Source organism: Epinephelus moara, chromosome 9, assembly GCF_006386435.1.
Source record: "Epinephelus moara isolate mb chromosome 9, YSFRI_EMoa_1.0, whole genome shotgun sequence".
NCBI classification, from domain to species: Eukaryota; Metazoa; Chordata; class Actinopteri; order Perciformes; family Serranidae; genus Epinephelus; species Epinephelus moara.
In genome coordinates, this window is record NC_065514.1 from 21,356,520 (window position 1) to 21,370,338 (window position 13,819).

The 13,819-nt window shown below is 40.8% G+C and overlaps 1 protein-coding gene across 1 annotated transcript; it reads right to left on the reverse strand.

The window, feature by feature from the left end:
* Positions 1-1,244: 1,244 nt before the first annotated feature.
* On the reverse strand, positions 1,245-9,400 carry LOC126395647 (lymphocyte antigen 6G). The gene is made up of 3 exons (XM_050053266.1): positions 8,831-9,400; positions 4,198-4,338; positions 1,245-2,115 (listed from the first exon to the last, which is right to left on the reverse strand). Exons 1-3 carry the CDS (start codon positions 8,898-8,900, stop codon positions 1,928-1,930), a joined length of 399 nt encoding a protein of 132 aa, XP_049909223.1. The 5' UTR covers positions 8,901-9,400; the 3' UTR covers positions 1,245-1,927.
* Positions 9,401-13,819: the final 4,419 nt, after the last annotated feature.

A 13,819-nucleotide genomic window follows, 5' to 3' on the forward strand; every position in this document is an offset into this window, starting at 1 on the left:
AGTGTGCACGGTTTAATGGAAAGCAGTCTCACCTGCACAGGTGCACTCATGTATACTGTACTGCTACACCACTTGATACTGATTAAGTGGAGTATCAGATTATGAATTCATCACATAGGTGAAATCATGTAATAGTAGCCTGAGTGTTCAGGGATTTGATTACACCTGAGTGACCTGGGTTCAGATGCTGTTCAGGTGGGCTGCTGACCTAAAATCTTCATGTATAGAGCATTTCAATCTCACCAAAAGATGCAAGGTTTAGCCTAATAGATGTTGTATGCCTAAAAATCAATTCATTGTTTATCCACACTAGATTGGATCCACACTAGTTGCTTCATTCAGCAGCAGATACTCTTCCTGAGATCCATGATAGAAAATACATAAAATTAGCAAATGTTACATTTACACTACATTCAATAAATGGTATAGTTATAAAATAACCAGTCCTCCCAACTTAAAAAATGCACATATATATATATATATATATATATATGTATATATATATTAAAAATTAGTAAAAATAAGTAAATTGGCAAACTATTCCAGTGAGACATGGCTCAATATATTGCTGTTTTTTCCATTGCACTGCTTTGGCTGATTTCTTTCTCGTATATTTCATATATTTATTTACACATTTGTCACATGCAAATAACCAGCATAATGTAAGTGGACTGTGCTGTGTATTAAAAATGTAAAGCTGTGAAGTACCAAATGTACTAATAGTGTCCTTGTGTAAGACTCGTGTGAGATTCTGCTCTGGCAATGATGCTGCTTTTATTTAGATTTTATGGGCTTGTAGAGGCTAATACACAGTATGTTTTATTTACGACAGGTTAGTGATACACAAAACATAAAGTGTTAGTACATGATAAACTAGCAAAAACCTTCTATGAAATGCTTGTATGAAAATAATGTTATTGTGTAAATGTTCACTGGTGTATTTTAGTGAATATATGACCATTTGATAGCAGTCCATCATTCTTGTTCTGTCTCTGTTTTATTCTAATTAGTGTAAAAAAAAAGTTTTATTTGTATTTATTCCATGTCAGCGTTACACATTTTCATAGGCACATGAAAACACTTCATATCATGTGGCCTACTGTTTAACAGGTTAATTTATTCTCCTGAAATCATGTAAACCCTGTTCAGTTTGCTATGATTATGTGTATAGCATGTGACATTCATGGTATGTCTCAGTATAATAAAAATGCAGAGTTCTGAGCAGTTTCTTTTGAAAAATATGAAACATTTTAATACAATAATTCACAACATTACATGCTTTTACTGTACAATATTTCTTACACTCCTACACAGAACTGCATGCAGTGTGCTTTCCCAAGCTTAGCATTGAGAACTGGACAGCAAACTAAAAAAAGTAACTTTAACTTTGCAAAGTAAATAGCCTGTGACTTTAAAAGAACACACTGCACACAAGGATTTGATCTTGATAAAGATAATGAACTGCTGAAGAGAGAAAACTGATTCATGTCATACAGAAGTAGTGGATATAAGTCTTTATTAACCTGAAGTCAGTGTGTAGACTAACTGCATTGCTGATGCAAGGTGTCTTGGCTGAAAGCTTTTTATGAACTGACATTATGACTCTGACAAAGATCTTTCTTCCATGGCAACAAATGTCCCATAATATCCCATACTTCAAGTTAAATTTGAGTGAGTGGATGTGCACAATAAATTCACTGATGACTGCAAGCTGCTTCATCATTACTTTGATTATTCACAGGGTTATTTTGCCTTCGCTCTGACTGTATGTCCGAGCTAACAATGTGACAAAAGCTAAGGTGCTCACCAGTAACACCACACTGAGTAAAACTCTCATTCAGTCCTAAACATGTGCAGCTAAGACATAAGAGTTGTTGTGTCTCCCATAGTCCACAGATGTGATGCTCCTCTCCAGGTTGACTCCATATCACAACCACATCCTCAGCAGCAAGAGGCTGAACAGTGCACAGATGTAGTGGAGCGTGCATGGATGCCAGGAGGGGGCGCTGTTACATAGATCTGAGTCACAGCAGTGGATGCGCACCCCTGGCAACTCGTGCTGCTGGCAGTGTCTGGATGTGGCACAACCGCTGGTCAGGACGATACCCAGGGCCGCTGGAGGGACAGGAGGGGGAGACAGCCAGTCAGTGAAGAGTGACGAGCTGGTGTTTGGCTCAGCAAGAAAAATAAATGCATATGTAAGCACCAAACACTGCAAGTGTGTAATGAGGAAGACATTTAGAGAGCTTAAAGGCACACTCCACACGTATGTCTTCACAGCTGAGAAACCAAGCCTCTGGCAAACGGAACATTTTGTCCTTTCCAGTGCACTTCCATGAAATTCAGACTATATGTAAGTATGTATTTAAAATCAGTACCATCTTTATTTAAAAAAACAAAAAAACACCCTATATCTAAATCCAGAGAGCTGCAAATGATCTGGACATTCTCTCCCAACACTGTAATACACTCTGTGAGATATAAAGATTGTTCTGAGTCCTTACAGCTTAAAACCAATGAAACAAAAGTGCATAATTTGGGTCTGAGAGCAGTGTAATTGGCAAGAGCGAAATCTAAACAAATGGGAGTTCTATACCTGACTCAGCATCTCCACTATTTTTCAACTCAAGGTCTAGTGTAGGACACAGTAGCATCTAGCAGTGAGGATGCAGACCTGAAACTTCTCCAAGTGTGTAGAACTACGGTGGCTGACGCAAAAACGTGAATGTGTTTGATTTGTCAGTTCTGGGCTACTGTAGAAACAACATGGTGGATTCTGTGGAAGAGGACCCACTCTGTATGTAGCCATGGCTATAACGGCTTGTTCGACGGTATTTACAGGTGATTATACACTAATAAATAAAAAAGTAATGAATATTATACAGCCTACTATTTTTGCCAATAAATGCCCTTAAATCCTACACACTGGACCTTTAAGGTAGTTTCTGTGATGAGATTTGACTGGCACAACATCTCTGTCATTTATAATCCCCCAAAGCTGAAAACAAAGAGTGATCAGGTCAAGAGAGCAGCAAGGTCAACATGAAACGATCAACCTGTCTTCTTCAATTAAATTATAACAATCATTCGTGATGGTAAATTTGGTATTTTCCACCCTGGACCTCATATTCCCATGTTTTTGAGTCTAAATGACTACTTGGAACAACAATTTTTGAAACTGGTACAATATTTGTGCTGCAGCCGGCATGTTGCCATGAGTGGTTACATTGCAGCCTGTTTCGCCTCTGCCTGCTGCAGCGCTCTCACTCAGTGCTGGACCAGTTTCAAAAATCATTTTTCCCATTAATCATTTAGCCACAAGAACTAAAGAAATTGAACTTACCTTTTTGTCTTGCCTATCTAGACATTTTTGCCAGTCAAAAACTTTTCACTTCAGTTATAGGTTGAAAGCAGCTGAAAAGTGAGAGGACATTGCCCAGGAGAGAAGGACACTGGACTGGTTATGGATTAAGGACAGATGTCATGTTTTTGAGGACAAAGGGTAGAACTCTAAGACTCTTATGGAACTTTACCAGCATCTGTTAGATTTGGGTTTGGCGGGGTCACATGAAGATTAACAGGCTGACTGGCCACAGATTACTGCCAAGACACTGTTTTGAGATTTTGACCCACAAGTGCTTGTCATTGTGTTTCCGACGGGCCATCGTCAGTCCTTTTCTGAGCTTGCTGTTTCTCCGAGCGCACGGAAAAGGTGCCTCATCAGCCCTTTCAACATGAGTGGCTCCTTTAGACATCAAGCAAAGGAACAGCTGGATTGTCCACGCTTCCATGGATATCAGCAGAACTACTCATCTGACCATCACTCTCCTGTCATCGGTGTCCACATCCTCCATTTGACTTAACATCAAACAAGGAGTGACTTATAATTTACTCATCAAAGCACACCAAAGTGGGGTTATGTAACTATCCTCAGTGGAAGGAGCAATGGAATATTCACATCAGCAGACAAAGAACATTAACATGAAAGTATGATTAAAAGTGATTATGCCAATGTCCAGTGGCACGCCAGAGTGAATTCATCATGATTTTATAATCTCCCACCCCCCCACCATAAATATTCTACAACTAAGTATCACACAGAGATGCATTAGCTCACTGGGTTAGAGGATAAAGAGGAGAGAAAACTGTGATTTCAGTTGATTAGTCATTAAATATTGGTCACGAAGGTTTACTCACTGCTCTCTGTCTTGATGCAGAAACGGTGTTTGAAGCCTTTGTGCGAGTGGGTGCAGGTGATGACCTCTGGGTTGGAGCAGCCCACATCCACGTACCTCTGGCCCTGGATGATGTTGCAGCCATAGCACTGCAGACCCTGGACTGCAGGGGACACACAGAACAGCCCATGACAACTTGTTAGGGTGCAATTTAAGATGATGTGGCAGCTTGTTTGTGGAGAGCCACTGGGATGTATAAGCAATGGCGCCCTTGCTGCTATTTGGGGGCTATGGAGGAAATAGCATACAGTGTACACAGATACTGTCCAGGCAGGAGACCCACACAGGACCTATGGCAGGGGTGTCCAAACTTCTTACACCATATGGACTATTAACAAAAAATACAAATGCAAACATACAAATGAGCCAAATGCAACAGTTTCATATAACTTTTCACCACTCCTGAAAGTGGCGGCCCTTGCTGACAACTTTACACTTTTTTGCTGTTGCCATGTTTGCTACATAGCAGGAAATGTCTGTTGCTAAAGGTAACCATTAATTTGGTTGTTTACTGTCTGTTTATGAAAACACATTAGTTCCACCTGCATAGTTCCTACATGGTGCATGTCTTCAAACTGTATCATGGTCCTGCCATTGTGAGGTAAATGGAAAAAATTGGTCTGTGGGCCGGTCTTTGGACATGCCTGACCGATGCTGACCCTAGGTGCTGCTCACACCACCATTGTAATTATCAATATAAAGATTTAAAGATTTAAATTTCAAATAAAAGGAAGAAAGATTTGGAAAATTAAGACATTAGCCTGTGACTTGTCTGGCACAGATTTATTCTATATCCAAAAACCCTTCATTGGTGGACAGGACACTTGGAAATACAGAGATTAAGTAGTATAGATAAAACAACATAAAGACTACAAAATGGAACCCAAAGGTGGTCCAGTGAATAGGCCCTCCCAAAATTTGGTTTACTCATATTAATGCATACATGTAGATTAGGAGAGACTTTCTCAGTGGCGGGGGCTACACAGGCACTATCATCTATATTATTATTTTAACAGGTGATGGTTGGCCTGGCTCCTTCACTGATGCTAGCTACCTCTTGGCTAAGAGGAATGTTAGCTGTAACATTATTCTCCTGGCTATCATTTGCCTCTTTAGCCTGGCTTGGAACAGCTTTCTGAGCTGACTGAAAAATGTTGGTCATTTCATCATTATTTGGGTTTAAATCCCTTTTCAGCTCCTTCATCTTCTTCTCCTTTCTATACTGGCATCAAAATGTATGTGCAGGTTGTGGCATAGCAAGGAAATTCACTCACTATTCACTATCTAGGCCTAATTGTTGTTTTAGTATTAGCTGTTTTTTCCCACTTGCATAGAAAAAAATGACCCAAACTATTTTCGTGAGGGTGGGGTTTCATTATTAAACAGGGTACATTTTACTAAAGCAATAATGAATATTGTACAATGTAAATTTGTTGTTTAAATGAGCAATGGCGAATATTTTATTTCAAAATAAAATTTGATTATCATTATAGCATACATAGCTTATAGCCCTCCTAGCGGCTCGGCCTCAGAAAGCTTGCCCTTATTTACCCCCTTATGAGTGGCCCTGAATGTGTGTCATATTGGGTTGCACAAGCATACCTTTGCTATACGTCCATCAGCTTGTCTGTGTCTAGAACTTAAATGAATTTAACTAAAGTTTCAAGACTGTAACTTCTTAATTTGTTGCTGATGACACATTTAATTTTACTTTTTTTTTTATTTTTGGCTAGTGCTTTGACACATTTGGCATCACATTAAATAAAACTGACTATTGCTGCTGGATTACATCCAACCTAATCAGATCCACCTATGTTGGTAATGCTGGGATATTGTTGCTTTAGAGCTTAACTTTTCCAAGTTGCACCCAAACAACCACTTGACTCCAAATCTCTGTCAGAAGCATCTACATTAACTGTGATTCAATTATAAATAATCTTTATAACAACCAGATGTAGACTTAAATTGCAGTATCACAGTCCTTCTCCCTGAAGCTATGCAGCACATAAACAGTGCAAATGAGCTAATTTTAAAGTGATGCTTCAGTTCAACTGTAACAGCATCTTGCATGGTATTTTGAGAGAAGTACATCTCAAAGGCATCAAGATTCCTTCTAAACAATTCACGGTTCAAACAAGGACCATTGCTTTGGAGTTTGATATTTATTCTCATCTTGACGGTACTCAACTGCTCCTCTCCTCTCCTCTCCTCTCCTCCAGCGTGTGCTTAAGGGTGACTCACCCTCAGTAGTACACCCCATCCCAAGCTGTCTGCCTGCCAGCTCCAGCTTGTGATCTCAAAGCCATGTCTCCACCACTCAGCACCCTATAAGTGGTGGAAGCTACAGCACAGAGAGAGGGACTCGAGAGAGACTAAATCAACATGCAGCTAAATTATGCTGTTTACACTTCCTTCTCAACTGGTGCCTAAAAATCACCAGTTAATATAATCATTTGCCAGAATAGGTTTGGTCCCCGTGCTGCTAAAAGAGGAGCTGGCACACATTAGATCATCATACAATTGGGGATTTTTAAAGCACATCTTTTCAGAAACAAAATTTTCCAAAGACCTCTTTCATCTTTGGTTCCCTTTTCTCCCATGCCACTGTCTCAATGCCTATCTCTCTCAAGAAAGTAAGGCTAAGCCTAAACAGAACAAATCCACCAGAGCTTAAAGGGATTGTCCGCAGATTCAGACCCCTCACACACCTGTGCCTGACCTCCAAAATCCCACACACAAGATGGAAGATCAGCTTTGGCTGAAACCAATCCTCCCTCTTTATCTGTGCAGCCCTGTGGACTCAGTGCGAGGGCAGAGAGCGGACGCGAGCCTCTTGCCGCCTCTGCTCTGTTAAATAGCCCACCAAAAGCTCTGATGGAGCTTTCAGGAGCAAACTAATCCAAGGCAAATGCTCTTACAAAAATCACTTTAGAAATCTGCTGGAATCAATGTAAAGCCTCACAGGGACAGAGAGCACATGCCAGCCTTTAGGGGATGTGTCATACTCCCCTGCTGGTGATACACCATGCAGTCAAAGCTCTTATAAATATTGGAGTATGTCATTAGAGCTGGGTAATGGTTGTGGAAATACAACACAGCGGAATGGTCATTTACATCTGGCAAACAACCTGATCAATCAATTTACCGTGATGTTATGTTGTTGCACACCGCACTCGTGAAACACTGAAAAGCTGCCCTATGTGGAGCATTTGCCAACATAATGAGGACATATTGGAAAGACTTCCAGCTTTCATGGTACAAATGCAATTGATCATAACCAGAGCCTGTGCCAGTATGCATTGCAAATGTTGATTAACTCTGTATATATCAAAATCTATCATGACATAAATTTAATCTTATCCATTATTGGTATTGAGTACATTTAACATGCAAATTTGCCGGTGAAGCTCATCTGCATCTCAACACTGAGCCAATTACATTCATTAAAATATTATATGTATTTTTTCTGGGAAACATTTCAAGAAGAAGGCACCTTGAAAGAAAAAGTAAGCAGCATACAGAGGACAAACAAAACATGATTTTAAGAATTATCATAAGAACATTTGGATTTAATTCAGAAAAGGTCACCACTGCTCGCCTGTCTCATTATATATTATATTTTGCTTTTTCAGTGGGGCAGTGGGGAAGTTATGCTCAAAATGAGCTTTTAGGGCACCATAAACATATTATACTAATTATGAATTCAAGATGATTACTGTAATCATGCATTATGTAACACATAATAGGTATTAAATTGTGTGCTATTATGGTATTAAGCTCACTGTCCTCTGGCGTTGTTGTTCGATGGTTATGGTTCAGTGCACCCCCTTAATACTAACACCTTTTTTGACTTTCTGTGTAGCTTTGAACAGAAATAACATTCATTTGAAAATTAGAGACATTAGTCTATAATACACTGCAGTTACAGCTATGCCAGCTATTTGTTGCCTCATAGATTTTCCCCTATTGATCATCATTAGTCTGGCCAGGAGCTCTCTTCGCCCTCTGGTCTGGAGTTGGGATCAGAGGTGATCTGACTCAGACCGAATACTGAGATATAAATCAAGCAAAGCAGGATATCCGCACACAACATCACCCCAATTTCTTCTTGTTTTGCCCCCAGTGAAACAAAGGTTGCAGCCAAGCTGAATCAGGTCAATCTTTATTGCTCTGTAGGGAAATTTAGTTTGCCACCTATGGCTATCACCTATTGTTGGGAGGCATAGATTTGAACTCCCAGGTCAATTAAATGCACAACAAAGGCATATTTATTGGAATCACCTTTCAACAGGGTTGTTCATTATATTAATGTGATCCATACAGTTGGTTTTGATCTGGAGCATTTGCCAGCCCATTTCTTATCATTCTACTGCTGCGTTGTTTTAACATTTTGCAAATGTTGTAAGTTGATTTTTTACAGTACTTTACTGTATTTATGACACATTTGTATTCAGCGTATTGTCTGTATGGCTGTACATTAATGTTATTGATTGCTTTGCCTGTAAAAGGCTTGTGTAGGTGAGGATTACACACACACACACACACACTACATATTTCTCCATACATTTCAACACCAAAAATATCATCCTACTCACCCTGTTTCAAGCAGAGTGTCCAAACCAAGATAATTCCAAGCCCATACACCAGCCAGGTGTGTAAAGTCATGGATGCAGCACAGTAGTGACGGTCAGTGGTCAGTGCTGGAGCAGAGAGAGCCTGAGATTTCCTATGCTCTCATCTAACAGTCCACCAAAACAGACAGAGAGAGAAGCCTAACAGAGGTCCCACTTTCCAAAGCCCGAGCAGCCCGAGTGTCTCTCTCCACCCCAGCCTCAGCGAAGCTCACGCAGTGCGTGAGTTAACTGCCAGTGAGTGTCCAGTGAGAGGGGGAGCCAACCATCCAGGCAGTCAGTCAGCTCAGCAGCCAGTCAGGCAAAGAGACGAGGGGGAGGAAGATAAATGAGTGAGGGAACTAAATAAATGAATGTCTTCCTCAGCGGTCTCCTCACGTCCTGAGGAGAAGCTGGTGAAAGAAGTGGTTTGATCATGAGAAGGAAAAAAAAGTCTCTTCTCTCATGTCATCCCATGGAGAAAAAAAATGAAAGCACCACTTTCTCTCATCAGGGAGATGAAAACAAACAGTGTAGCAAGTGGTCCTTTTCCAGTTGGGTGAAAACACATCAATCAGGATTAATTCCTGATTGATAATACATTGCTTCTAATAATAGCCCTATCACAATGTGTTAAAAGCCCAGGCTCTAAATGGGATGGCACACCAGGGGGGCCAGGTTAGCGTGTACATGAGCAAGTGCATGTGTGTGTCTCTCAGCGAGGGAGCGTTGCCAAAGGACACGCACACACACTTTCCCAACAGGGCAGGTTATCTCTGCTCTGTGTATCACTGAGCTTGCACACTGGGGAGAAAATTCTATCTAATCAAGAATTAAAGAGTAAATCCTTTCTTAGAGACTGTAATGCCGGAGGATAAGGCAGGCTTTGCAGTAAGCCCTCGTTCCCTCCCCACCCAAAGCAACATATGGTCCAGCCTGATAGATGGCTGCCAATGATCGCTGTCATTCATATTAAGACATATTTAGAGTGACAAGTGCAGATTTCTCCACATAAGTTTTGATTACAGTGGATTGCAGACAAGCTATTTTTTTCATCAGCGCTCATTTACAGAGCAAACAATGCCCAATCATGTCCTGCAGTTCATCTTTTTGTTTTGTCCCTGCACACACACACACACACACACACACACACACACACACACACACACACATGTGCCTCTTTTCATTTGTAAGTGTGTGCAGCTGTGTGTGAGTTGTGTCTCCGCGCTGTGCTTTTATTCATGAGTCATTTTGTTTGTGTGTGAGTGTGTGTGAAAGAAAAACAGGGCGAGGGAAGAAAAATGTCAGCAGTGTGTACTATCTGTGTGAAGCATATGGTAGGTAGGGAGGGTCATGTGGACAGTTGTGTGTGTGTGCGCAGGAGGAGGTGAGGAGGAAAAGATGCTGTTTTAAGCTTAGTTTTAATCGATATTCCTGTGTGTGTGTGTGTGTGTGTGTGTGTGTGTGTGTGTGTGTGTGTGTGTGTCCGGCGGGGCCGCNAGGTGAGGAGGAAAAGATGCTGTCTTAAGCTTAGTTTTAATCGATATTCCTGTGTGTGTGTGTGTGTGTGTGTGTGTGTGTGTGTGTGTGTGTGTGTGTGTCCGTGCGCGCGCGCGCGCGCACAATGCAAATGCAAACCTTAAAGGAATAGGAGTTTGACATTTTGGAAAAATACACTTATTTGCTTTCTTGCTGGGAGTTAAATTGGGAGATTGATACCACGAAATGTAGCTTAACATAAGGACTGACACTGTCTGTCTACTAGCACTTCTAAAGCTCACTTGTGTCTTTCTTTGTTTTTCACACAGATTTAACAAATGAATGATAACTTATGCATTTTTAAATCCTGAACTCCCTTTCCTATGTTCACCACTGGTGAAACAGGTTACAATGCAGCCACTCCAAAGTGTCTGATTACACTGTGGAAAGGACCCTACAGAGAAAGAGCTTTTTATTAAAGCTATCACTATCACTAAACCCACCAGACTCCATTTAAATGAACAGTAATTTTAGCATTGTTGGAACTGTGAAAAGATGAACCAAGACAGTTTTTGTGTGTTTTATTTTGTTTTTACTGATTGTGAATGAATTGTGTTTTAAAATTATAAAATTATCATTCACTAAATGGAGTTTAGTGGGTTTGGTGAAAGCGATTTTGGGTCTGTCTCTGCAACACATTCTCACTCAGACCTCGTCACATATCAGTGTTTGGTCATGGATTTTGCACGTCCAGGTATGTGCAAGGTACCACAGGTGCTGTGGCCGTTGACGTTCTGGGACATCGTGTCAAGTTCTGCCTGTTACATGTATTGACTTCTTTCAAAATACAAGTTTACAGTTTACATACAGTCTCTTTCAAAATAAACACACTAAGTTGGTATAACACAACACAAATTGACATTTTTTTCCTTCAGCAACCAACCCACGTGGTTGGGTTTAGGCAACAAAAGCATGGACTTAGGTTTAGGAAAATTGAACAGGGTTTGGCTTTATAATCTCACATGACACAAACACCTCTTTCCCGGGTGAAAGTCAGTGTTTGTTGGACCCATCCAACATCTCTCCCACCCGCCCAATTCAGACTTCCGCTGTCTTATTCTCATTCTTGTCCCATCGTGTTTACCCCTGGCGTGGCTGGGCACTGTTAAATTATAAAGGCGGCCTGCCGTGTATCATGCCAACATTAAAGGACAGCTTTTTTGTTGGCGTCTGAAGCCACAAGTCACTGCCCAAGCATTGAATTTCAACGACTTCGGAGTGAGATCTGGTTGGTCTTTGATCAAACAAAAAAGATCTCTTTAACAAAGAGGTCTATCTCTACAGGGATCCTTTCAGTGATCCTCTCAGTAGCAAAAACAAACACTTTTAGTGGACATAAATTGGCAATGCTGTATGCCCTGAAGTGCTCCATTGCAGCCAGTTTCAAAGCTGCTGGCTGCAGCACTCTCTAGACCAATTTCATAAATTGTTGTCTCCATTATTCACTTAGATACAAATATGGGCAAATAGGATCCAGGTTGAGAAGTACCAAAGTTACCCTTTAATTAGTAAGGGTGCTAGTACACAGATTTTGTAACCTTTGGGCAGAGCCAGGTTAGCTGTCTCCAAATGTTTTCCAGTCTCCGTGCCAATGAGCTAACCAGCTTCTGGCTGTAGCTTCAATTTTAGCCCACAAACATAATAATTTAATAAATCTTTTCTTCTTCTTTGCCAGGAAGAAAAAAATGTTTACAAACTTTTGCTTGAACATGAACTCTTCCCATAATAAAAGCCTTATCTTGTGGGATGTATAATTCTAAAAGTAACATCACATTTGGCATGCATACTCACAAAAACACACACCCACACACCCACACACCCGCACAACTCAACATCCAGCGATTTCCATTTGTCACGGACATGGGTGAGGAATGTATAAAGTGTAATTTTCATATTGCACCCACACCACCAAACTGAGTGGTGTGAAGCATGAAAGGGCAGTCCTTGTAGAAGTCCCAGTGCTGATGTGCAGATACAATTTTTGTCTCGACCTTTTTTCCTCTTTCCCCATCCTACAGCTCTTGTTCATTTATATTCTGCTGAGCTGCTTGAGCCTTTGAGTGATAAATCCATGAAAGAGAGAGTGAGGGAAGGACGGATTCGGAGGGGGAAGAGCGGGAAGAGGAGGTCCGGCAGTACTACAATGATGAAAGTGAGTCTTCCCCAAGCTGCTCCTGACTTATCTTATGACACACAATAGCTGCTTTAAATACCCTTGAAGTCCCCTGCGGGGGCTAGTTTGGAGTGACAGTGACAAGAATAGGGAAGGCTACATGGCTTTAAATTCTTGATGAAATTGCAATTAAGACACCAGAAGAAGAACTGAGCCCGCGGCTGTGCAAGCAACGACCAAAAAGAAACAACAAGGATGTGAGGAGGAAATACATGAAAAGTTAATTCTGCTCTGTGAGCTTTAATTCTGGGCATCTGTCATCACATATAACCCTCCCCTAAAAGTGTAGAGGAGATGAAACTGAAAATGGCCATTAAGTCTCGTGTATTAACCACAGCCCAGCGGGTTCTCTGCAGCTTTAATGAGCAGTAATCCAGTAGTGTTTGACCACAATACTCTCCAACATGGAAAGATATTCTGCAGGGTATGTGCAGCTAAATCAAAACAAAAGTCCAGAAAGTGCACGGAGATCAGCGAGGTTTGAGACTTCTCTTTCAGGGACTTTGATGCCCTCCGGTTTGGCTGTTTGGAGAAATCCTCAGGGGTCTCTTTCGCTTCCCTTTAAGGACAGTTTTTGTGCTTTTGTCACATGTCCTGTGATTATCGCCTTAATGCTGGCACTTGCTGTAAGATTAACTGCTGAAGCCTTGAAGGGAAACTGCCTTTTAGCACCCAGAATATCAAGTAATTGAAAGTTTGACCAGATGTATGTGCCTCTGCAGTTTTACACTAAAGGAAGTGCAAAGCTGGATTCTCCTTATTCAGCAAAGGAGACGTCTCAGCAAAAGGCTAAGCTCCAGTTGTGGGAATGTAAGCACTTCTGAATTTCGCTTTATTACTGTTTAAATGATGACCCCCCCAGCATTTTTGTTACAATGCACTGGTTTACTACACGAGTTTACAAAATATACTCTTTCTGTTTGAGGAGTTACTCCATAGGATACAATGCATTTCTTTTGCTTCACGTGAGTTCATATTCAATAGACAAATTGTGACTGATACATTCCCACAATTTAATAAAATGTCAGCTTGTTTCTTTGCATGTGTGAAATCATTTTTGAATGCAGGAGCACAAATTATTCCACTATGCTCTCTATCTTTTGTGCATATGATGTTCTAAATCAAAAATCATACAATTTTTACAGACTGCATTCCAGCCAATGCCAATACAATGACCTAATAAGCTACTTTCTCCCCTGATGGGTAAGTGGAAGGTCCACAGAAACTACCGGGTTAACATAATTATACGTCTTCTCAAGCAT

Bases quoted from the DNA above. Each gene is read 5' to 3' on its own strand.
- LOC126395647 (XM_050053266.1), bottom strand. From the start codon at position 8,900: ATGACTTTACACACCTGGCTGGTGTATGGGCTTGGAATTATCTTGGTT. The intron at 4,339-8,830 runs GTGAGTAGGATG...TGTCCCCTGCAG, and splicing joins GACACTCTGCTTGAAACAGG to TCCAGGGTCTGCAGTGCTAT. The intron at 2,116-4,197 runs GTGAGTAAACCT...CTGTCCCTCCAG, and splicing joins CTGCATCAAGACAGAGAGCA to CGGCCCTGGGTATCGTCCTG.